This window comes from Stylophora pistillata, chromosome 4, assembly GCF_964205215.1.
Source record: "Stylophora pistillata chromosome 4, jaStyPist1.2, whole genome shotgun sequence".
NCBI lineage: Eukaryota > Metazoa > Cnidaria > Anthozoa > Scleractinia > Pocilloporidae > Stylophora > Stylophora pistillata.
Window position 1 is genome coordinate 3,107,501 of NC_142522.1, and position 23,940 is coordinate 3,131,440.

Consider the following 23,940-nt stretch of genomic DNA (forward strand, 5'->3'; position numbering starts at 1 on the left):
TCCCGGTGTTGGGGTCTGGCTTGTTTACTGAAATTGGGGTTGGGGCCAGTGGGGAAAGGTAATTTACTTAGTAGGGGACTACCTTGTCTGCCTTTGGCAAATTGTTACCTACAAATACAAGTACAAATACAAGATATAAAAAAAAATAAAACAAAAACAAAAAAAAAACATAAATCAAAAATAAAAATAAAATACAAACACGAATACATGGTTAAAATGTCAGCTTTTTGGAACATCCTACCTGCACCTGGGTGTTTTCACCTCATGGTTAAAGAAATTGATTATGCTCCTGCAAAACATTCATGAAGAGCAGGACGAAAAGATAAGAGGGGTTCGAGGGTGAGGGCGGGGGCGGGGCCTGGGGCGGGGTTGACACTGTTACATATTTCTTGCTAAAAGGTCATGATTTCAGTGACTTGACAACCCCTGCTTGGAAAAACTGAGACAGTCCAGCTATATATAATGGATGTTTGCTGTCCTTGACCGTCAATTTTGGCTCCTTGTGCTAATAAAGTTACTGAAGCACTAAAATAGATGGAAAAAATGGAATGGCTCTAACTCAAGGGCTCAGACCTAGAAATTGATCAAAGATCGCTAATCCATGCGTGACTAAACTAAGTTGGATTGGGTGGTTGTCTGTGAAAGCTCTTTGAGGATCATTCTTTGTAAAAATTACAATACCAAAAGCATGACTGGAAAGACTGATCAAATAACATGGAAAAAAATAACTTTGAGACCGATATTTCCATTGGCCAATGGCAGGGTTTATCGTGATTTTTGAGACGAATCGTCAATTAATAGAAATTCATAAAAATTGGCTTCAATTTGAAATTCAAGTTTGCAAGGTTTTACTTGTATCAACTCAAATCATACCCGTGTTTTAAATGGGATGGGTTTGTCTACCTATAACTAAAGTGAACGCTCGCGCAAAGCTGAAGAACTTCGCTGTTACTGCATTCATAACCGAGCTGGTACCAAGCAGGTTATTTATTGTCTCTCGTCCCAGTAAGCCCTTCGGTTCTGCATAATTTATACTTCGTCCGTGTTTTTAATCTGAGCCAGCTCTTTCTTAAACCACAACTAATGGCGGAGCCATTCGTTAAATAATGAACCAAATGAAGTGCTCAGGATCACTCAAGCTTGTTACAAGAGGCATCTTAGGTGAGTCAGAGATTCGATAATATCTCAGAGCTATTGAGAGAAACAGAATTTAATAAAACGTTTCAATCGCAATTGTCACGTTGAGGTCAGTTGCGATCTCGCCTTTGTCAATGTGCCCTTGAATGTCGACAGAAGTATATGTTTTCTCTTCTAAATTGCTCTTGTACAGTGCTAAAGTTAAATTTTTAAATATTCTTGCTGCTATGACAGTGTTTGCCAAAACGAGAAGGCGTTTGGGAGCCGACAATACTGTCAAACTTGTTCCCTTCATTGCAAGGGCGACGCACGCGCGTACATTCGTCTAAGTTGCGTGTTCGTCGCCGGCGTCCGAGGCCTGGAGAAAAAGAACATTGAGTAAAAGGAAAAATGAGATATATAATTTTTTCACAAATTGGTTCATTAATTAGCCTTATTTTCAAAGCTTTTCGTTAAGTACAAAATTGAACACAAACTAAAGAGTACCATACGCCCGCTTCCCTTCACACCACTTAATCAAAATTTGTCCTTTTTATCGAACAACTCCGTGTTCAAACACAACTTTTCAAAATTATATTATTATCTAGAAGAAGCAGCTTCATTTCAATTGCGGTACATCTTCTACACAAAAAATGATATAGAATTTTACACAACAGCTCGCTGGTCAGTTGCAAGCAGGAAAGTGAAATGGCCGATACCTTAGCAACGGGAATCTCTACAAAATATTCAGAAGAAAAGGTATCATTACTATCATTTATTTTAGTTCCATGAGAAAATATGTTTGTTAAGAAATACAAAGGCCCGAATTATGCATATACTTGAGAAAAAGAGAATTTGTATACATGATGTATACACACAGCTTCAATAAAGAATTTGTAAGACAAACAGCGCAGGGAACTCGTACAAGCTACCGCCCGTAACAGCAGTAAAAAACAAATCTTTAGTATGGAAAAAAAATTCCATTTTTCTCAGTATGTTTTGGCTTTGCGAGATGATAATCAACAATCATCATATTTTTCAGCTTTGATGCAGTAGGTATCCGCCATAATAAAGCGGTTAGTTTTATTCAAATCAAATCAAATCAAATCATTATTTACGTATGCAAGTTTTTAAAGTGGTTTGATATCGTCCTGTATCAATTTGATTTGAAATTGAATGTCAGTAGAAAGTCTCGTTAATTACTTAGATTCAACTCGAACGTTGTTGAAAGGAACAAGAAGTTGAAAATAGAGAATTGTTTCTGTTGAAAAATTGTAATTTTTACGAGAACAAAAGGGCCATTTGGGGAAAATGTATGTGGACAGGTAATTATCACCCTTGATGTTGTAGTAACTAGACTGAGAGAGAACAATGCCTTTTTATTTTGTCATAAATTTACCACTGCTTAAGGATGAACTGTGGTCAAGGTAATAAGGCTGATAGTTTCGAAAGAAACTGTTTGAGGCTGCGTCGGTGGGAGTAACGAAATAATTTGGATATATCAACAAAGTTGAAATGGTAAATTGGCCACCGTAATGATTACAAAAGCTGACGTTTCGAGCGTTAGCCCTTCGTCGGAGCGAAGGGCTAACGCTCCGACGAAGGGCTAACGCTCGAAACGTCAGCTTTTGTAATCATTACGGTGGCCAATTTACCATTTCAACTTTGTTGATATATCCAAATTATGTGGTCAAGGTACACTGGAAAGCATCATAGAAAGTCGCAGTAAGGTTTATCTAAATGTTGATCGAAGGAAAGCGTCTTTTGTTGATCAGAATTAATTCTGCATTGCACCATGGATGATCTTTGAGAGATCAGAGTCACGCTGTGTTCTTGCGACTATTTGAGACGCTTCCATAGTGATTGGTGTCTTCTGCCTAAACTGTCGTTTAAAAGCTTTTGTTTCATTCATTGCTTGAAAAACTGATTCACTGATCATTCTTCTTTAATCGATGAGATATTTGATGTTGAATTATTTAACTCTAAAATCTAAGCTGGAAATGAATGAACTTTACGTGTAAGAAAAAAAAATATTCATCTCATCTTGATGCAGATTTTAATTCAATAAAAATCTCCATATGGCGCTAGCCATATTAAATTGTATTTACTAAGTTTTGATTGGTTCACAGGGCATGGCTGCTGACTTTATGTAACACAAACCACAAACATAATAGTAAAGAAGTGTAATTTCTTTGGCGATGTCTGTGGTTGATTTTCAGATATCTCTCTCGATTTTTATACCTTGAAAAGCATCATCTAGGTTTCCCAAATGCTTTTAAAAATGTTTCATTGCATCTTTTCTTTCTCTAGAAGTGGTGTAATTAAGGTCAACGAAACATATGAAACAAAAGCACCAATGCTTCATTCATGAGAGGGATGTCCCATCAACCTTCGCCATCGCATGATCAGGATTCAAGTCAAAAAGCCATGATTGCACATCAGGACAATTTAACAGATGCTCTTAATTCGCTGGGCCTCACCAAAGGTGCCACGAACCTATCTCCAGAGGCAAAGAGACACCATGAAAATGTTGCTCTTTACATGTTCATCGGCCTTGTGGCCGCTTTCTTGTTCATCGCAACGATTATCATCACAGTTGAACTCTACAGGAGTGGACGATGCACGAAAAGTTTAAAACGAAAGGGTGACAAGGGAAGGACTAGGCTTGAAAATGAGGATGATGACGATGAGGGTGATTACTCGGAAATCGAAATGAACGACTTATAGTGATGTATGTATGAAAACAAAGTGGGTTTCCTGCGAAAGGAAGTAATTCAATTGCAGTAACGGGAATACGATCGACGTAATGGGCACGGATCCACGTACTTAACATTGTGTTCCAAGATTTTCAGTTGCAAAGTGAAGTGACGGTGAAGGTGTTTGTTCGGAAATCCAGGTGATCCAATTGTGGGGATAAATATATCGACCCAGTGTGGGTATCAGTGCTTTGGTGAGGAAGAAATTTATGAGCGGTAACTGACTACGATCGACGCAACGAGTGAGGATGTGTGCAGCAGGCTAACTGAAGCTGCTAGATGCAAGGTTTTGCCTAGTGACAGAGCAAACACGAGATATTAAAGATCTACCTTCAAACCAAAGGCTGATTTGCACTTTGTTTTGCTCCTTCACGGTGCCTTCATCATTCCAATGAGGGTCCCGACAAACAAAATAGTATTTGTACCAAATAGCATCAACATTTGACAGCAAAGATGTTTCCAATCACATTGATACGAGCCGGATATGCTCGTAAAGATCGATTGTTGGGAAAAGTGTATCTTCAATGGCCTGATTGGTTTTTGCATATACGCAAGGCATTTCCTTTCAACTAAGGAAGCCAAGGCCAAGAGCCGTATCGTGATCCAAGCCTGAAACAAATATTGTTAAAAGTGCTAAGTAAACTAAGGCCTCAGGATGTGAAGATTGCACTCTGGCGCCAATGTTAGGCAATACAGGAAAACTAAAGAGGTCTGGGTCATTTTTGGAGAGCCAATTTTCTAAGTATTTTGCTAGCGACGCAAAGCTGACCTGGCAGACAAATAAGACGAAAAAGTACGAGTACGTCTGATACAAAACTATTTTCACATGAAGTATCGGCGTAAGCTAAAAAATAGGAACCTCTTGTGATATCAAGAAACTGTTGTAATGAAATCAAATCGCTGTACTGTAATAGCTTTGTTCGTGCTCATATAAACAGATCGCTCTCAAAGAAGAATAGTCTGGTAGGCTATTTTTATTTTTGGAACGAGTCAAACTGGCGGCTGTCAGTTGTTGTTTTCCGGTGATTTAATTGATATGGTTATCAGATTAATTCAATCAGTTCGATATAAACGGCGTACAGCGTGCAATATCCTCTCGTATTGCAAGTTTCAGTGTAATTGTGATATAAGTCTGCGTACATCCAACATCAGCCACCTTGCTTGCGTCGTGCAGGTTCAAGAGAAAGGGTCACTAAGATTCTGCTGATAATCTCTGTGGCAGACTAGTTACAGATTTAGAGCATTAATGAAAAACTCTCAAAAGATAGTTTTCGGCTGACGATTCAGACGATAAAGATGGGACGACGCAGATGTCGAAAGTTCTCAACGAGATATTTGACCATAGAAACGATCTATTTACATTCAGGAAATGATATTGTTACATTTTTTAAATGGAAGCCATGTTTTGATATAATAAACAACTGTTCGTTTACGGGCAGTGTCGATCATCAAGGGTGTTCGTTCCCGTTTTGTTTCAGTTTAAACGTCCAGTTTTACGTTTTACCTATATTTTGCTAAAGAAAATTATGGTCAATGATATTTTATAGAATGTTTTCCTGTTAATATCAGAGCCTCTCTAAATTAAATCGATATCTACTTATAATGACAGCTATCTTATCTAAGAAAATTAGGGGTGTCGCCTATTTGTAATGCCATATGTTACAGTCAAGTTCTTCGAGTATCTATTAAGACCATTCTCTATGTCCTTCGTGATGAAGAGTTATTAGCTAATCGCAGATGAAGCTCTCGTGAATTAGCATGCATATCTGATATCGGTAATACCTTCCAAACGGTCATGAAATATCTGGGTGTTGTCCGTGTAGTTGGTGGAACCTTGGACAGGTTTGGTTCTATGACGCACAAAATTGTCAGGCAGTATGCTGGCTGATTATCAAGCAACTTTCAATTACGTGTTTAAAAGAATATAATTGCTGGGTCGGCCGGGTAATCTGGCGTGCCATTCTTTTAACCAATCAGTAAAGGGCAACTTTCAATCGAGTTTAAGTGCAACTTTTAATCGAGTTTCAAATGTTATCCAAGATTACATTAGTCTTTATTTCACTCGGTGAATGGTTTGGGAAACTCACGCATCCTCCACCAATCAGATGCGAAACTAAAATCTTTGTTGGCTTTCTCTTGCTTTTATTCTGAGTTCTCCGTCGTTTGGGTTGTCGTAATATGTTTCTTCTTCTGCATGGTTGTTGTAATTATGATAGTCTTGGTTCACGACATGTACACTAGGTCGAATTGATCATTAAACCTTGAGCCAATCATGACTTAAGCTTGGTTGCTCGCTCTTGTACCCATCAGGTTGGTTGCGTTTTTCATTTTATTTCTCCCGGCTCTGACTGTGGTGCCTTAGTTCATTTTGCTGCTATTGCTTTGTATTCTAGTTTTCTTTCAATTTATTCTTTTTAGAGAGGATTTCATATCAGATACACTTTGAACATTTTGCCTAATTTATTAATTAGGCAAAATGTTCTCCGTCGTTTGGGTTGTCGTAATATGTTTCTTCTTCTGCATGGTTGTTGTAATTATGATAGTCTTGGTTCACGACTATAAGACGGTAAGACTATAAGACGGTATGGATCGAATTCCGAAAATGCAAGCCCTTGTTCTCATTGAGGAACTTCTAGGTTCCACCAGCAGTATCATTGTTCTCTGGGAAACTTTTGATTAAAAAAATCTAATGATATTAACTCGATTAGCCTCCAAACCTTGGGGCAGACCAACAACCGTTCAACAGTTATAATATGTAACCGTGCCTAATTGGCCTATCTATGACTTATCGCACTGTTTTCATTGATGTGCACGCTCTCTTAGTCTATTCTTTTATTTCCCTCCCGCTTCGATTAGCTTCGCTATTTTGCAAGTAGGGATTGATACATAATAATATATAAAAAAAGAAATTTGTTTTCCTCTGTTTTTGAAGTAAAGATTTAAATTATTGACATTGATTCATTGAAGACTTAGGCAAATAAAACTTGGAATGAATCAATCACGTTTGGCTACACATACATGCATGCATTTTTCCAACCAAGAAATAATCTCAAATGCATTATTGCTTAGAATCTCAAAAGTATTTTTGCTTAAGATTTTCAAACATCACAAATCATGGATACTCAATCGACCGTCCTTTCAAAATGGCTCCAAATAAGTATTTAGTATTTCCTATTTTTAGAGAAAAATTATTACTGGATTGTAGCCAGAGAAACTAATTCGATGTGACATCAATAGCCGAAATTCGCGGAAGTTGAAGGTTCAATGCCTGTTTGACCTATCAATTTCTTATGTAAATTTCAGATTTCTGTCGACAGTCTGTACGCTTCCTGTTTCAGCAACTGCTGCTATGGCGCAAAAAGGATGAGTTCCAAAGATTCACAACAAAAGATAAGTGATAAGAAACGGTCAAAGAAGCATCCGCCCTCAAAATCAGAGACGTTGTCGCACGCCCCGTGTGCAAGTCCCAAACCGAAGTTTAACATACTACCATCAGAGCGTCGCTCTGAAGAGTTCTTTCAAGCTTCACAGCTTGATAAACATGTGTTCAGACCACGATCAGCGAGCATTTGTTTACCTGGTGCTTCGAGAAATAGCCATTCAATTGAAGCACAGCAAAGCCGCGGCAGAGTTCAGGGAAAACTTAGATTTCCATCTTTACGTCAGAGAGCAAAGTCGGATGGTTCTGTGGAAATCGGGGTCATAAAAGGACCGATACCTGTTCAAAGAAGACTATCGTGCGTCTTACCAGATGTTTCAGGAAGGGAGAAAAAACCAAACTTTCGAACGGCTCCTCTGAGACAGCAAGATGTCAAAAAATTGAGCGATAACTTTGATCCACTGAAAAGCACAGCAGATAATTTAGCGAAGTGGTTCAGAGATCAAACCTGATGTCAAAGACACCAAGGATCTCATGATTCTCGAAGTGCTTCCACCATAAAGCATGACTGGGCTCTGCAACTTATACAATCTATTTTATAGAAAGACACTGCAGGTAACCTTACCTCGATAGAAGAGTTATACATGAAATCAATCATATTCAGCTTGCTATGAATTATATTTTGAAATCCTTGTCCAGTTCTAGCCACACAGTTAGGTGTTTTAGGCATTCGAGCGAATTTTGCTTGAGGGTCGTAAAGTCAAAATCAATGTAATTAGAACGGCCATCTAGAAAAGAGGAAAAGAACACAAATTAAATCCTCGATCTGACTTGAGGTAAACATATTGAATTGGCTGGGGCGCGAGAAAATTTGTCGCTTTGAATTTGAGTTTGATTGGTTGGCCGGAGAGGGGACGAAATTTCTAGACCAATCAGAAATTGTACCTAAGCCAATACAATCTAGTTATCCTTTAATCTTTGTTGTTGTAAGCATTAATGATAATAGTTTCAGATGACACGCCGTTGCTGAAAAGGCATTTCATAGTTTACCAAGGAGAATGGATAAGAAAGTCTGTCTGACTCACTGAAAACACAGGAGGCCACCCAAAGGCGTCTTTATAGTGTCACTTTGTAACGTTACAATACGTACATATTTTTCCCTTATCTTTGGTAAATAAAAGTAAAGACAGTGAATGGGCGGCTTATAGCTTGTGTCTGAGGAAAAAGGTAAATGTGATCAGACTTCCTAGTAATGTTCGTAACTTAATCGAAGCTGTAAATTCAACTTTGATCAACAACTGAATAGGTGATGAAAGTAACAATAAATCCAAATATTGCATCAGTGGTTCTTAAAAAATATATTTTTTCATTTTGTTCTGACGATTCTGGAGTTGTTTGTAAAAACAAAGAAGCTAAAAACACTGCATACACCAATGTTTCATCGAAATTTTCTTTGCGGACAGAAATTTATCATTGGTTATCGAAGAAACTTCGCAGAGCAGACAAATTATGAGAGGAGTCATCTCCTTGTGGGTAAATATAATGTATTTCATGATACATAGAGAGTTGTCTCGTGACCACTTTGTTGATCACGAGAAGGAGTTTCACATCGGAAACATGGGGTCGGCAAAGGTTGGAGAGAAAATTTTCTAAAACATCTATATCTCACAGTATAAAAAGGTGCTGTGTCTGTTGAATATCTTTCGTAATTAAAACCCCAGCATCAATGATATAACGGGAGCTGGAGACCAAAATACCAGTTAACTGGAGAGCAGTGACGAACACCAATTAACTGAGCTGCAATGACGATTATTTAATTCTCATTATTTTTAGCTCAAATATTCAATATTAAGTATATACATTTAGTTCGTCCGTTGGTGCTATAGCTATGCCCTGATTAGCGAGAGGAAGTCTCCTCCTTTTAACAAGTCCATAATAAAACTAGTTCGCCTTCAACGTACATTTTTTCCGGAAAAATTACGTTTTAATTTTTACTCGCTGTTGTTTTCTAGAAGAACTGCAAGACAATACACAAACTGTTCAGCTCCTATTCGAGTTGCTCGTTTCACTTAACCTTTTCCCTGACAACATTATCATTGGGTGTTAACCTGTTAAGTCTCTGGATTACAGATGAAAAGTTTGGCGATTAAGGTTAGCTTTTTCAGATGAGTATTTAATAAGCTTGTTGAATTTGTCTTTTAACAAGTGATCATCCTCAACAACGAGTTTTGCACGCAAAAATTTCAAAACTTAACCCTCTTTGTTGTGTGTTCGATAAATCTGACCCTCACCCAACATTCTTTCACTGTACTGATGCTTCATTCATAACTGCTCTCGATAGCATATCAGAAAGAACCATTTTCCGTTAATGCTGGAGCACATATTTTACCAAATAAGGAGTTTTCTGGTGGCCACGAAAAAAAACACATTACTGAACTTGTTACGTCGTGAAAATCCGCCCTTACGAGATCAAACTTGACAATATGAAATTCCGAAGTCACTTCAATGGTTCTTAAACGGAGATACCTAGGGCGTCATAATGTGGAGAGCCACCTTAATTAGTTTCCCAATAACATGCAGACACTCAGATATTTGGTTTCACTTTATTAGGGACGAAATACCATCGAAAAGCTCAGTACAATATTAAGGGAACCTGTTTGTAAAATTGATGAAATTTAGCCAAAATATTTTGTTATTTTTTATTTACCACACTTCACCATCTTTGCTCCATTCTGATTCATCCCTCTCGTCGCAGCTTGCCTACCTAGGAAATTTTTTCAGGAGTTTAGTCTGATTAATAACAATTTTCAACCAAACGGTACAAAAGTAATAAATAAAAATAGATTTTGTTACTAAGTTTGTGTTATGTCTGTGGTTACAAATTCTTCCGACTGTCACGAGGCTTCTTTTCAAGCAGACGACATGCAGCCTTACGGAGTAAACCAAATATTGCGGAGCGGAATTTCCGTGTTGAATTATTTCCGTTTGTGAAATTTGTTGTGACAAATCTTATTTTGGGTTAGTGGGTGTTTATAGCTTTGATGCTCCACATGACTCTCAACTTGTTTTTTTTTTCACCTTTACTTTTTTAAACAGGCACTTTGGTATTCAAGGATTTCGGATCACGAACATTTCGATATTGTTTCCCTTTGTTGCATGTTTCTTCCATCGAAACCCAACAGGAATTTTCTTTTGACAACTAGAATAAATCCTTCGATCCTTTGTCAATTTTTCTTGTTACGTAATGAAGGACATCTTTCTAGACTTAAAGATCAATACCAAAAAAAGGTTTCGAAACTTTCGTGACTCATCAACTCTACGCGCGTGGATCAAAAGAACTTGATTAAAACTGGTTCACAACAATTTTCAATTCACAACCACACGGAAAAATATCATGATTTATTTAGCTATTTGATGAGCTTGCGGAACCCCGGCCTCCGGGTAAGATAACTAATATCTTACATCAACAAGTTAAGCTTTTCCGCAATTTTGTGAAATTATAACAAAATCTCCTCTACTTATGACGTTAAGTGGATTAATTCGAAAATGTCAACTGACAGTCTTTATCTTGTTTCCAGGATTCGAGGAGCGGGAAGTCAAGACATTTTTCAAGTATAGACGCTGGTAATTTGCCCGCAATTAAATCTCCGCGTAGTCAATGCTTAATTATTGTACAGTATTACATGAGTCACCATAAAACGACTGAGCAATAAATTATTTCGTTCTATTTGCGACTGACAGCTCATTTGCGTCATACTACAACATTAATCGCTTTATATACACGTCATTCGCACACCAATGAACTCTTGTAATCATGACTCGGCAGGGGAAACCATTAGCACGCGTTCGTAAATCAATCAAACTTTAAACGCTAGAGTCTAATTTCAACAAATTAAAATGAGTGTCTGACATCAGTCTTTAGGGTTGCATCCTCAAATCAAGCCCCTCATTAATCCAGCAAATCTACAGAACTCGTTCCGCTTGTTAAAAAGGAGGATACTTGCAGTTTATCCTTTTTGTTCCTTTACCCCTTTAGTGCATACCTTTATAAAGATGAAATACTTACTTTGAGGGTTCAGATTCCCCGACCGTGATTTAAAAACCAGGCTTTTAAATCACGAGCTCTTTTCTGTCGGTAGTGAACAGTCCATTCATATTCTACAGAAATTGACATATTTGCGGTTTTCTGCTTTTCAATCTGGACTCAACAACTAAATGATTCTAACTAATAAAATTTCTCGTAAAATTCCACCTTTAACCACACTATTGCGACAGGAATCTCAGATATCTTCACAAAGGCAGCCTACAGGTGCGGTATAAAATAATTTCTTATAAGCTAGCTGTGATTGAAAATAGAGGCAATTAAGATTAACTCATATCAGCATAGCTTACGTTTTCTTTGCTTCATCGGATCTTGAGCCATTTTCAACTCAAAGAGAATTTCATTAATAACCTTGAGGTTGTGTGATAATTTTTTCTAGTAAAAAACGACAAGACGTACAAAACTGAAGTAAGGATGAAGGATATAATGGAAGCTGCAAGTGATGAACTTCAAAACTTTAAGTTTGACGTTTTTAAATAAGATAGACACGCTGGAATGTATCTCCTTGAAACAAATAAGAAGGTGACAAACAGAAAGAGATGTAATTTTGTTTTAAATTGGGACTGATGATAGAAAAACAGAAATTTAATGCTCTAAAGATTGCAACACGAGGCTTTTTGCGATGTTTACAAAACTTTTTTTATTAAAATTAAACTGAAAGTCGAAGAAACGAGGGAAATAGAAAACAAAATAAGGCGAAGGGAGTGCTCCTACTTTCAGTTTCTTATGGCTACAAAGCAGGTGATTTTGCTGCAAATGATCCTCCTGAAAAGATTCTTACACAAAGAACGACAAGGCACTTTGCGACGTGATTCCCTATTTTTTAGAAAATAGTTATATTCCTCTGATCTCATGACGTACAAAAATTACGGCGCTCTTTTTTTAAATTTTTCCCCAACAACGATTATTCCTTGTCAAGCGTTTTACGTTTTTAAAGACCCAGATAAAGAAAGGTGTCAAATTTAATAATTATCAAAAGCGCAAAACGAAGAATCAGTCCAGGTTTTATATGAGAATTCGATCCGATAGGACGTTCCGATATTTTGTGGTCGATACTCTGTCTGTATGGACCACTGAAAGTTTTCGAGCGCTTCCTGTGTGGATAAATTTTGAACTTTGATGTTTCGCTTTTCATCCAATTCACAAAGTAGTCATTACAGATTATTCTAACAGCGCCGTGAAGCAAAGTTGATAACAACGTCAAACTGGGTACGATGGATAAATAATTTTCCTTCCGTTGGAAATTTTTCCAGAAGGGACGCGAAAATGTTATATTTTCAAAAGAGACAACGTTTGAAAAATAACGATACTTGTGGCATAGTTATTCGTGAAATGTTTTGTAACAAATTAAGAACTCGCAGGAAACTACTTTGACGTACAGCTCTTCGAAGAGATCTCGCGTAGTAATGATGGTCAGATGTTGTGACCAGTTTTGTTTTCCTTCCAATATGCGGGTCTAATAAGCTTATGTGATATTACTTGTTTTGTGTAAGAATGACAAAACATTTAATTTAACCTCTTGAAATCAAATACGTGCTTCCTAAGAGTTACGATAGTATGACGAGAAAACCGCGTTTTCTATAGGTTTTTTCCATAAGTTCCTGTATTTGATTGTTTGAAATTATTTCTTTTGTGATCGAATCATGAAGAATTCAAGACAAATTCTTTCTGATATAAACGCACTCTTTTGCTTATTGAGCGAAAAAGAGGACATGTTTTCTATACGCCTGTTTCTAAGTTGGTTCCATAAATATACGGCGAATAGTCTGACAACTGTGTTGAATTCCAAATTCCCAGTGTTACGATAACCTTTGGCCAAAAGACAATATTGTTAGTCGGTTATTGCAAACATCCATATATTAACGCCTTATTTTATATTGATGCTTGTCGGTGGTCATTTATTTATCTCTCTTTGTCCACTTAGTTTATTCTCCACCATGAACAGAAGGCCAAACATCAAGTGGTGAGCTAAGTGACCGGTATGCTTTGTCTCATGACACGACACCAATTTTAAGAGTTGTATAAAAATAGGTGAGTAAAGTAAGGAAACACTCTTACGGCGTGTTATTTTACAAAAATTTCTACGTGAGCTGATTTTTAATTTTGCGACACCGAGAATTCCTGAACCTTCCTTTCTCTATTAATCACATTTGCGTATGTTGCTACCCATTCAGGAAACACGCCGAAACCAACGGAAGATAGATCATAAGGTCGAGAAAATCTCGGCGCCATTATGGATTTTTCCTTTTGTGTTATTCAAGTTGGCTGCAGGCTATGTTCAACCAATGTAATCCGCGTTAAGTAAAGATCCAATATTCTCATTTTCAAACGTAAGAAGGCATTGAAAAGATACAATAAACAAAACCTCTAAAAGCCAGCCACATAAAGGATCTCTTGTGTTCTAAAGCCCTGTGGTTGGTTATAAACTAATGATAAATGAATGTTTGTGAAGTCAGTGGCGTTTTGGACTTCAAGAGCCACCAAACATGACGCAATAAGAACTTAGTCCTAATAGTTTTATAAATAGGCCATTAACCTACGAATACTGAGAAAAAACACGCTTTGGTTTCGACAAAGATAAACAACTGCCTTGCCCAGGGCTATAATTAATTAGTTATCTTTGAAATATTCCAGCGGACTTCTTTATCCGTATTCATTTAATTTGCAAGGCAATTGTTAGGCCGACACAACGGATTGTTCTTTAATTAGAAAGTTACGAATACATTAGCGTTCTTGCACACCTTTCAGGACAAAGGGCGAAGAAATGAGTTAGAAATCGTGCTCTGCTGTGAAGAATAAGCCTTTTGTGCTTTATCAGCTTGAAATTAAAAAGTATGATAAACATTTTGTGAGTATAATGAACGTCTCAGCTTGGCCTAGATTTCAAGTTGAGTAGCAGCGTGCTGTGCAAAACCTGCCTCGTTGAATAATCGCTGAGTTTATCTTTTCAAAGAAGTGAAGAGTTAAAAATCATTCTCGATATGCTCCGCATTGCAGCAGCCGCGAAGCTTTCGTAATATCCGATCACGTCCTTCCGAACCAAATTGGCTTCGACTGAAATTTAATTGATTTATTAACCCTATTGCCTTAGTGAAACAACGAACGAAGTGTTAAAACATCCATGGCTACAGAGACATTTTAATAATCTTCATTGAGCGTTAATTGTATTATAGAGTCTCTTTAATCACCTCACAGCGGTCAAAGACGTTGCTGTCCAGCTTTTGAAGTGCGAAATTTCGACAAAAACTCCACGGTGTTCGAATTCCGGAGATGCGCAACTTCGACATCTTGGCGTCAATTTTACCTTCGCCACTCAGAACCTATTAACATGTAATAGCTAGAATTAAGACAACAAGATGATGACACAAATACATTTTATCAACTTCCTGGGTGGAATAGTGTTAAGAAGAGGCCATGGGGGCCAAAGGAACAAACAAACTTAAGTATTATATTGTTAATATCGCCTTAATCATAACGCGGCCCGCTGATTGGTTGCGGAAAATCGCCTATTTATTTTAAGGCCTTTGTTTGAACAAATAAACATTGATTAAAACTATGACAGTCGGTCATTTTGATTAACTAACAAAGGACGAAGATTAGGGGCAAATATAAAATCTGCATTAATCTAACTTTTCTTTTCAAATAAAAATTGTTAAGGACGAAGCTACTCCTTGGCGAGGACAAACACTCTTGGTTGGTTTGCAGAGTGGACGGTGGACTGACAATGGATTCGGCGGCGCGACCGAGTATGGTATTCACGGAGAAGAAGGAAAAAGAAACGCAAAATGGATCAGAGCACTCGATAGAATCGGCCCTTATTCAAGCTTCAAGTAAAGGTTACACGATCGATATGATTCTTGGAACTCACGATCGAAGACCAAAACCCAAACAGGAGGACGCATTCGAACAAGAAGGCAAGCTGTCAAGAAATTCTAGCGACGATGAAGGTAATTTAAATAAACCATTACTGCGTTCGCTTTCAAGTTGATATTACAATCTTATGACACACTTGAGACAGTTTACTCAAGGAATTTCAGTGCCCTCGTCTTCTCTTTTCGCTGAACGCTCTGCAAACATAGCGGAAAGCTTTAGAGGAGGTGCTAATTTCGTGTTTAAACTTCAATTTCCCCATCCTTGAATTGTCAAACAACGAGGAAATGTTTACTTCGCTTTCAATTCCAACCACGAGCGTGAATTTTTGCGAGCTCGAACCATGACTAACTTTCGGAACTCCGTATTTGCACAGTAAACCTTGTCGATGCTCAATGCGACGGCCGTGATTTGCAAATTTACTTGAGGCAGACGCGAAGGTAACTCTTGCGGTATTAAAATGCAGTTAACCAGCTTGCTGTGCGTTTATTTATCCAGTTAATTTTCTCATTTATTAGATGATCTGAGTGTGGGCGACGAAAAAGGATTCAAGGATGAGGACGACCTTGACGAAAATGATGGCAAGCCGAGGAAAATGCGTCGAAGTCGCACCACCTTTACGACCTACCAACTTCACCAACTGGAGCGCGCTTTTGAGAAAACACAATATCCAGACGTTTTCACAAGGGAAGAGTTAGCCTTGAGGCTGGACTTAAGCGAGGCACGAGTACAAGTGAGTGAGGTTTTTAAATAATTTATGGCTAGTTCTATATCTAAATAGATACAAAAAATGGCGAGACTATTCGAGGTGAAGCTGCCGCGGAGTAAGATATCTAAGTTACAAATCGGAATTTTGTCAGTAGTCGCTGTGAGAGGCGGCGCGAATCTTCTATGTTTAAACTCAAGTTTTTGTTGAAAACGTGATAAAATCAACTCGTGACTTTTCTGCTATATGACTGTGCATTTTGTCCCGTATTCAGTTCACTTCACTGCAGATTATTTATGGTTCTTTCCCATTACGAAAGAGGAAACACTAAAAAAAAAAAAAAAAAAAAAAAAAAAAAAAAAATGTATATATAATTAAAATTAAAAGTGGTTTGTAAGAAAGGGTGTTTTAAGTGGCAAGTCCTGATCTGGTTGCGTGGCGTCCGAGTCATCTTTTTTGAGAATGCAACAATATTTAAACTTTTGCGATTGAGCAGTTGTGATACAGTAAGAAGCTTTTGTTTCATCAATTATGTGGGTGAAAATCAAGCTGATGAAGTAACAACTCTAGTCGCCTTACTCATTAAAAAGATGATTTACAACCTAGTATTTACGACAGATTTTAAATTATATTTAACATTTGTAACTCTAATAACATTTCATTAAAGAGCGAGTATGGAACGACAGTGAAAAAAACAACTTTGCATTTGAATGCGTAGGAAATTCACAGACGGATAACTTGTTGACGCAAGTGATTCTTATTATCCAGCTATTTTGATCACAACTTTTGGAATTGCTGTCTAAGAGGAAAAAAAATTGCCGTCTGAATAACGTTTTATGACGAAAATAGTGTGAATGACGAAACGCTGGACGTTACCCACGCCACGGCCTGACAACGCGGTTACGCCCGAAGACCGTAGAGCGGAACGTGTTAATCTGCTTATAAACGAAATTTCGCTTGAAAGGGAAATTTGGTTGAAAAGTAACTCGTTCACGTTTTGAAAGCGAAATAAATGAAATGGGCTTAATAATGATGCAATTTGGTTCGAAACGCGGCTGTCTCTAAATGCCCAAGACAACAGACGTTAAGCTCGAGTTGTGACATTTTTTATGCCATGTAATTAAATTTCGGAAGGTTTTGTGAAATTTCAAAGATATTGAAATTTACATCCAGTTGTCGGCGTGTAAAAGTGTATACCAAAGCCTCTTTCTACTCTTTCGCAAATAACAGTTTAACGTACGCGCTCGAAAAGATGTTTGTAGGGTAATTAATAGATTGAAACAAAAAAGTTTTTATCATATTGCAATGATAGTGTTTGGGGCAAAGCGTTCCTTTCTTGGTATCGCTCTGAATTCATTTAGTTCTGACGAAAAGCTATTAGCCGCTGTAAATTGCATTTTAAGTGAATATGTATACAAAGACAGTACAATTGAGGCAATTATTTTGTCGTATTAATGGGTTATATTGAACAGCCATGAGGACAAAGTGGATAATTAAACATGACGTAGATATTAGAATTGGCAATTAGCGCAGGACCTTTTGAACAAGCCAGGCTGCCTTTATAATAATTTCAATGGCGCGACGCAGCCACAAAAATAACCATTTGCCCCAGGGGTTTGGTGGTAGGAAATTGAATGACTTAATTACGAATAACCTCTCGCTTTCAAAACTTGACTAAGTCCTGTGTCATTGTAATTACGTCAGACGAAATCAACTTAGGATTGCTCAGCAAAAAGGGAGAAGGATAGAAGCTTGAAAATTTCATTTCTTTCTTTTTTACCTAAAATACCAGTGTCGCACAGTTACAAGAAAGCTATTTACAGTCGTCATGACTTTAGGCATTTCTCTCCCATTGAGTTGTCGTCGAGGTTCACTGCAGTCAGAGAAACATTTCTGACATCCTTTCGCTTTTTCCTTTTGAATATGCACAAAATATGTTTCCTCTAGAAAGTACTTGATGACGGTAAAGTGTCAAGGATTACTGGACTAATTTGGGGTGACAAACAAAAGGATAAAGTTGAAAACATTGCCACGTACTTGTGTACTCATATAAATTAAACCGTAATTCTTGTTGAAACTAATGTTTTTCTAAAAAGTAATAAAGTTAACGCGGATTTGAAAAAAAATCTGATTGGCACCTAGTTTAGAGCTATAAAAAATCTTCTTTGTACACACTCGTTCTGTTTTCAATACACACACGCTTACAAAGGTGCCACAAACAATGTTGTTATGAAACCCACTTTTTTGAACACTCCTCGGTATGCCAGAGTCGAAACGTTTCTTGTTCGCTCACTTAAAATTTTATTTGGCTCCAAGTTTTCTGCGACGGGTTTTGTTTTAGTTTTTAATTTACAAAACAAGGTACAGTGATTAAAGTTTCTAAAAGAGTTACTTCATAAATGCTTGCGTGCTACATCAAGTTAATTTGTATTCAGAAGGGAACGCTCACTCAATCACTTTGCCGGAAGGCAAAATTACACAGACAAAAGTCCAACATCTGTAGGTTTAAATTGATAGTTTGGCAGACTTAAAAATGCATAACATGAAGAAAAACACCCTAATATGTCTATAGCTTGGGCTTTTTGTAGTAATACTGATTAGCTAAGGAATAAGTTGCGAAATCAGATTTTCAATCTTGACAAACCACTCCTCGTTTCGACAGGGATTTAGAATGAAGACTTTTTATCTCATAGCATGTTGTTAATGAAATACCAAATATTGATTTCAGCTTAAGCTAAAAGGCCTATGGCGAATGCTACAGATAACGCACCTAATAAAGAGTTGAAAGAATTTTAATTACCCAGTTAATCAACACAAAATCTGATTTTTTCCGTATTTCATTACAGGAAATGTGAAACTATACGTTCAGCTTTCTAGATCTCAGAGCTGCATGTATTTCATAATTTGGCGGCACATTTTAGCTCCAATTCTGTCTCTATCTGCCTCTTTAGTGCTTTCGTAAACCCATGGCGTCTATTGCATTTTCTCAATATTTCTTAATGATATGAAAATATAGGCTATTAGATAAAAATCTTCGTCAAACAGCTTCTTTTCACATAAGCCCATATATTATCTGAATGCTGTGTATCTTTAAATTGTGTTATACACGCGATAACACTTTTTCTTTTCCTGGGGTTGCATGCAAAATTCATTTCAATGATTCATATATGAATTTTCCTATCACAAGATAATAAGAAATGGACGGAAACAGGTTTAAAAGAAGAAACTAAAGCCTCCTTTGCCAAGACTACGACTGTGCTAAGTTAGCCAAACAACTGTTGCCCTTTTGGTCTTAAAATTTTGATAGAAAAGATCACTTTACCCTACCTACCGTTCGAAGACCCAGTGAAGAAAAGTCCTCGAATTCGCATTCTTGCTAGCTAAATACACACTGCTTCTGTAGCCACATCATATCTGCAATTTATTTTAAAGTTTGTCCTGTATCAAACATGATTTACGAAGAAACTAAAAGCTTTGATTTCTAGTGAGAACACTGCTAGGCAAAACTTTCAATTAGTTAAGGAATCATTGAAATCCAGAAAGAATGGAAATATGGCCGCCTCATCTTTCAATCTTATCTGTGTCGAGATTCAAAAACGATAAAGTGACAGTAAAGAAAATTTATTGGTGCTGAAATGGCTCTGTTTCCTGTTTATACATTTAATGCATTTACAAATTAGTCTTTGTTTTCTAATGGGGCCATTACAATCGAAATAAGTCTGAGCGAAGAAGACAGTTTCGCGAAATCGTTTCTCGTGCTGGAACAATGGCTCTGTAACGATAAATATATTAAACAAATTAAGGATTATATTAAGCCTTTAATACGTCCGAAATCTATTTCTCATAGACCTTTATCGGTTCTAATTGATACCAACACCATTAATCTTATCTATTAAACGTGATTGTATTAAAAAGCAAAGCATAATGGACTACAAATGTCGCCGAAGTTTAAAAGCGAAAAAATTCTTGCTAAAACCTTTTAGCACATTTATGCGTTTGGACAAAATCTCTCCAATGTATATAACACAACATGGTTTTGATTCCAATTCCCCGAGAGCAACCTCAAATTACATGGCTTTATAGAATCCTTAGTTCCAGATACCGGTATTTCTGTCGTATTTCTGTCAAACCCACGTTTGGAAGAAAGGTATAGTTTTACCTTCTTTCAGCAGTGCAAGAGTTTTTTTAACCGCTTTTTTCTTAAAAATAGAGAAGAATAAGGAAAGCTGTTTGCTAATTGCTGTCACTGAGTAAGTGTATTATGTCGCTAGTTTTCCTTAATACATGTGGTTTCAACACTTCGACACGTGCCCAAAGCATGGCGTTCCTCTTTTTGTTGCCACGCGGTTTTCCTTTTTTTTTTTGTCCGAAGAGTGATACGCATGTATTTTTAGAACCGCCCGGTACTTTAGCTGTCTTTTGCTACAATCGTGTGGAAAATTTAATTTATTTAAATGGGTGATGCGCCGAGACTGAACAAAAGACATAATGCGAAAGACAGACAGGAGGATGCATTTGACAACTGAGATCACTCAGTGTGTCTCGAAGTTGAAAGTTTAAAAGGCAGCTTATCGAGGATTTTTCACACTGATAATCCTTCAACGTATAATGTATCGGGTTCGTTCCATTAAAAATAATCTGAGTGTTGAAATAACGTTACTCGAACAATGCTTAAACAATAAGTGTGGGACGTTTATTGTTTAGGACAGCTGCAGACTAGCCAAGAAAGGACAACTATTAAAGTGATTGTTGTTGGAAGCGGTATTAATAGCGTTTATGGATGGCATTGTGGTGCCAGTCGAGAATGATTGCTGTTAATTACTGACCACTGGGCAAAGTGGCGCATGTTGTGACTAAAAACTCGTGGCCTTGTGTTGTTACGCCATTCTAAACTGGCCAACTTCCTTGCGGCGGCGACTTTCATGAAACAGTTGTTTCTCGTTTCAGTTCTTGGCTAGACTTTTCTCTGGATCTAAATACCCGGGTTAGAAAGATCAGTTATATTTGTATCGAATAATGGGGAAGAATGTTTGTTTGCTTGCATGGTTAATGACCTGATGTCTTCCCGGGGCTTGCGTGTCAAGTTTGTTGATGACTTAACTATCATGGAAATTCTGCCAAGAAATTCTCCTTCTGTGCTTAACTTCCTTGTGAATGACATCTAAAATTTTGCTAACACCAATAACATGCGCCTTAATCCTACTAAATGCAAGTGCATGGCTGTTAGCTTCCTTCAGTATAATAGTTACAAGGCGCCCCCGGTCGTATCGGGGGGCGCTGTCATAGAAGATGTCTCGTCGTTCAAGCTGCTAGGCGTCAACTTGTCCAATGACCTTTCCTGGGGGACGCATGTTGACGATCTGCTGAAGAAGGCTAACAGGCGGTTGTTTGCTTTAAGGCAGCTCAGGAGAAGTTCTGTCCCAGCGGAAGATATCGTCTACATCTATTGCTGCCTAATACGTTCAGTCCATACTTGAGTACGCCTCTACTGCATTTGCCAATTTACCTTCCTACTTATCTAAGACCCTAGAGTCAGTGCAGAGGCGTGCTCTCGCCATTATTTGGCCAGGTCATTCGTACTCAGATACCTTGATGCTAGCCGGTAATTAAACCCTTGATACACGCCTGTGAATCCTTTATAAGTCGTAATCATAATGACAACCCCCTTCATACTGCAATGTATGCCGACGTTCGTAAATATTCAGACCGCTATAATTTAAGATCAAATCGTACTCAGTATCATTCCAAAAAAGTCCACCGACCGTTTTAAGAACTTTGTGACAGTCAAGAACCTGCCAACTTAATTATACTCGTTCTTCTGTAATGAACATTATTATCATTTAGTATTATTATTACTGTGTAGATGCTGTTTTTACTTGTATGTAGCTTAATGCATTTTGTACAGTTTTCCTCTTTTTTTCCGTATTTCTTGTTAATATAATTTATCAACCTGCAATTCAGCATTCTCTGCAAAAGGTTTGAATAAACATTATTATTATGGCAACGAATAGATATGGAGGGTTTTTCGGTCGTTTTTGAAGATTAAATTTCCTTTATCGTTTCGTCGCTAGTTTTGACTTCCAACGCGTGGGTTTGCCTCGTAGTCGCCTTAGAGGAGGTCAATCCTCAACTTTCAGTTCCTTCATTCATTTCTTCGATTTTGTTGTATAATTACTAATTCGAACTTTCTCTTCCATCGTGCCCCTTCCAGGTATGGTTTCAAAACAGAAGAGCTAAGTGGAGAAAACGTGAAAAGTCCATGGGACGCGAAAGCCCCACATACCTTTACGGGCCCTCGAATGACTACCGGGCCCTTCAAGATGTTCCACATGTGCACCCTGGCGTACATCCCTTCACTCCAGGAGTGGATAGATGGCACCCGCACGTCCCAGCCCTGAGCCTTTTGTCTCCTTTCGCCACTGCACCAAGTCCATATGGTCCTCTAGGAGCTCATCTTAACGTTCCCGCACTCTCACCAGCGGCGATGTATACGCATCATTTGTACAGACAGTACGTTAGACCGGGAATGTCACCATTTCTAAAGAACCCATCGGAAACTCAAGAATTTCGAAGAACAAGCATAGAAAATCTGAGATACAAAGCAAAGCAACACAGTACCGCACAATCATTAGCTGAAAGAAACAAGACTGTTTAACTTATAATCCGTCAATTTACATGCAATACAGAGCCATTTTTAACTATTCCGTGCGCTGACGATTATTATAAATGAAATGAAACGAGGTGCTTTTTGTTACTTTGTTGTAAGGAATCCAATTAGGTTTCAGCGCTTAGCTCGAGCCATGCTGTGATAAATGCATGGGTTAAGACTTGTGTATTAGCCTTTCAAGAAATCGAGTTCCAAAAGAACTTAATTAAGATGTCATTTGATAGGGCTCTTTAGGAGGACCAATTCAACGACTCTGGCTTGTTTATTACAAGAAGTCCAGCCAAGTAGAAATAAACCACCAGTCTGCGTAAAAAATTGACTCGTAAAGAAATTACTTTGGGGCTAAAAAAAAAATTGATCAACAACATCGCTAATTATTTTTTTTACACATCGACTTATATAATTGGTTATTGGCCTCTAAGGTCATAAAATCAGCAAGACATTCGTATAGAAAGCATAATTACAACTCGAAAATCCAGTTCACCATCTTCAAATGTTGTACATAGTATTCAGAACACCTCAGCAATCAACGACTATCTATCGTTTTGACGTTAATGTAACTTATTACGAGAATCTGTGCTTTTTGTAAAACGAGGAATTGAAAATATATTTAAATAGTGAAATATGTTTCTTATTTGACTTATTTATAAACGCTGACATGCTTGGTGCGTCTAAGACCTCGATTTTGTCGGTAGATTGGTTGGTCTAGTTAAACAGGTGCATAGCCATAGATGTATTTTTTCTAATCTAAGATTTCACGAAGCCACATTTCTTCTTCACTTTTCGCTGTGTCACCTTGGACTACATTTATTTTAGGAAAAGCGGTTTCCGAACAATTTCAAGGCTTTGTCGTTTCCTTGCAATTAGAGTCTGTCTGCTGTCTGATTTGGGTATTAATGATATGGTTAAACATTTAATTAACAGGCAGAATATAAAGTATGTGAATTAATTAAGAAGTGGTAAATAAAGTTAGATTCAATGACTTTGCCAAATAAGCGTCAAAGGTTGTTGTTTGTTGAGGTCTAGATGAGATAACTTCGTCTTATGCAGAGGTCATAAAGCTCAAGAGCAAACTGAAAAATTGCAGTAGTAGGGAACAAAATAAACTTGTATTGAGAGAGTCTCAGTGGGCTAGTATTAATGACCGTTTACTGTTGTACAGAAACTGAGCCGTTTTGAAGGCAGACGATTACATTTTAAACCATATGGCGGCTGACGGTTGATTTTTTGGAGTTAAGGTTTCATCCTTGCTATTTGTGCATTAAATCTCTTTCAAAGGGCACAATTTTGAAAATATTTGAATGAATGAATTATCATAAAATTATCAAAACTTGAAGGAGTCTG

The 23,940-nt window shown here is 37.5% G+C and overlaps 1 protein-coding gene and 3 long non-coding RNA genes across 7 annotated transcripts; 3 read left to right on the plus strand and 1 right to left on the minus strand.

The window, feature by feature from the left end:
* The first annotated feature begins 686 nt into the window (after nucleotides 1-686).
* Nucleotides 687-5,324, plus strand: LOC148732043 (uncharacterized). Its single transcript, XR_016000805.1, has 2 exons — nucleotides 687-1,161; nucleotides 3,427-5,324. It is a non-coding gene; the product is annotated as an uncharacterized LOC148732043 (long non-coding RNA).
* Nucleotides 1,193-11,454, minus strand: LOC148732044 (uncharacterized). Of its 2 annotated transcripts, XR_016000803.1 has the most exons (4): nucleotides 11,318-11,454; nucleotides 9,959-10,015; nucleotides 4,203-8,039; nucleotides 1,193-1,495 (listed from the first exon to the last, which is right to left on the minus strand). It is a non-coding gene; the product is annotated as an uncharacterized LOC148732044 (long non-coding RNA). The 2 variants fall into 2 exon arrangements; XR_016000804.1 differs by lacking the exons at nucleotides 9,959-10,015; nucleotides 11,318-11,454 and having other exon boundaries at nucleotides 4,203-7,712; nucleotides 7,877-8,471.
* LOC148732045 (uncharacterized) lies at nucleotides 10,610-10,978 on the plus strand. The gene is made up of 2 exons (XR_016000806.1): nucleotides 10,610-10,692; nucleotides 10,830-10,978. It is a non-coding gene; the product is annotated as an uncharacterized LOC148732045 (long non-coding RNA).
* Nucleotides 11,438-23,599, plus strand: LOC111321692 (retinal homeobox protein Rx1). Of its 3 annotated transcripts, XM_088759076.1 has the most exons (6): nucleotides 11,438-11,560; nucleotides 11,733-11,761; nucleotides 13,278-13,384; nucleotides 15,011-15,300; nucleotides 15,742-15,956; nucleotides 22,141-23,599. In XM_088759076.1, the coding sequence occupies exons 4-6, from the start codon at nucleotides 15,078-15,080 to the stop codon at nucleotides 22,582-22,584; spliced, it is 882 nt and encodes a 293-aa protein (XP_088615202.1). In that variant the 5' UTR covers nucleotides 11,438-11,560; nucleotides 11,733-11,761; nucleotides 13,278-13,384; nucleotides 15,011-15,077; the 3' UTR covers nucleotides 22,585-23,599. The 3 variants fall into 3 exon arrangements, with proteins under 3 accessions (XP_088615202.1, XP_022780381.1, XP_088615203.1); XM_022924646.2 differs by lacking the exon at nucleotides 11,733-11,761 and having other exon boundaries at nucleotides 11,518-11,560; XM_088759077.1 differs by lacking the exons at nucleotides 11,438-11,560; nucleotides 11,733-11,761 and adding an exon at nucleotides 13,075-13,183.
* Nucleotides 23,600-23,940: the final 341 nt, after the last annotated feature.

Coding starts and splice junctions, on each gene's coding strand:
- LOC111321692 (XM_088759076.1), top strand. CDS start 15,078: ATGGATTCGGCGGCGCGACCGAGTATGGTATTCACGGAGAAGAAGGAA. Junction 15,301..15,741: donor AAATTCTAGCGACGATGAAG/GTAATTTAAATA, acceptor CTCATTTATTAG/ATGATCTGAGTGTGGGCGAC. Junction 15,957..22,140: donor TAAGCGAGGCACGAGTACAA/GTGAGTGAGGTT, acceptor TGCCCCTTCCAG/GTATGGTTTCAAAACAGAAG.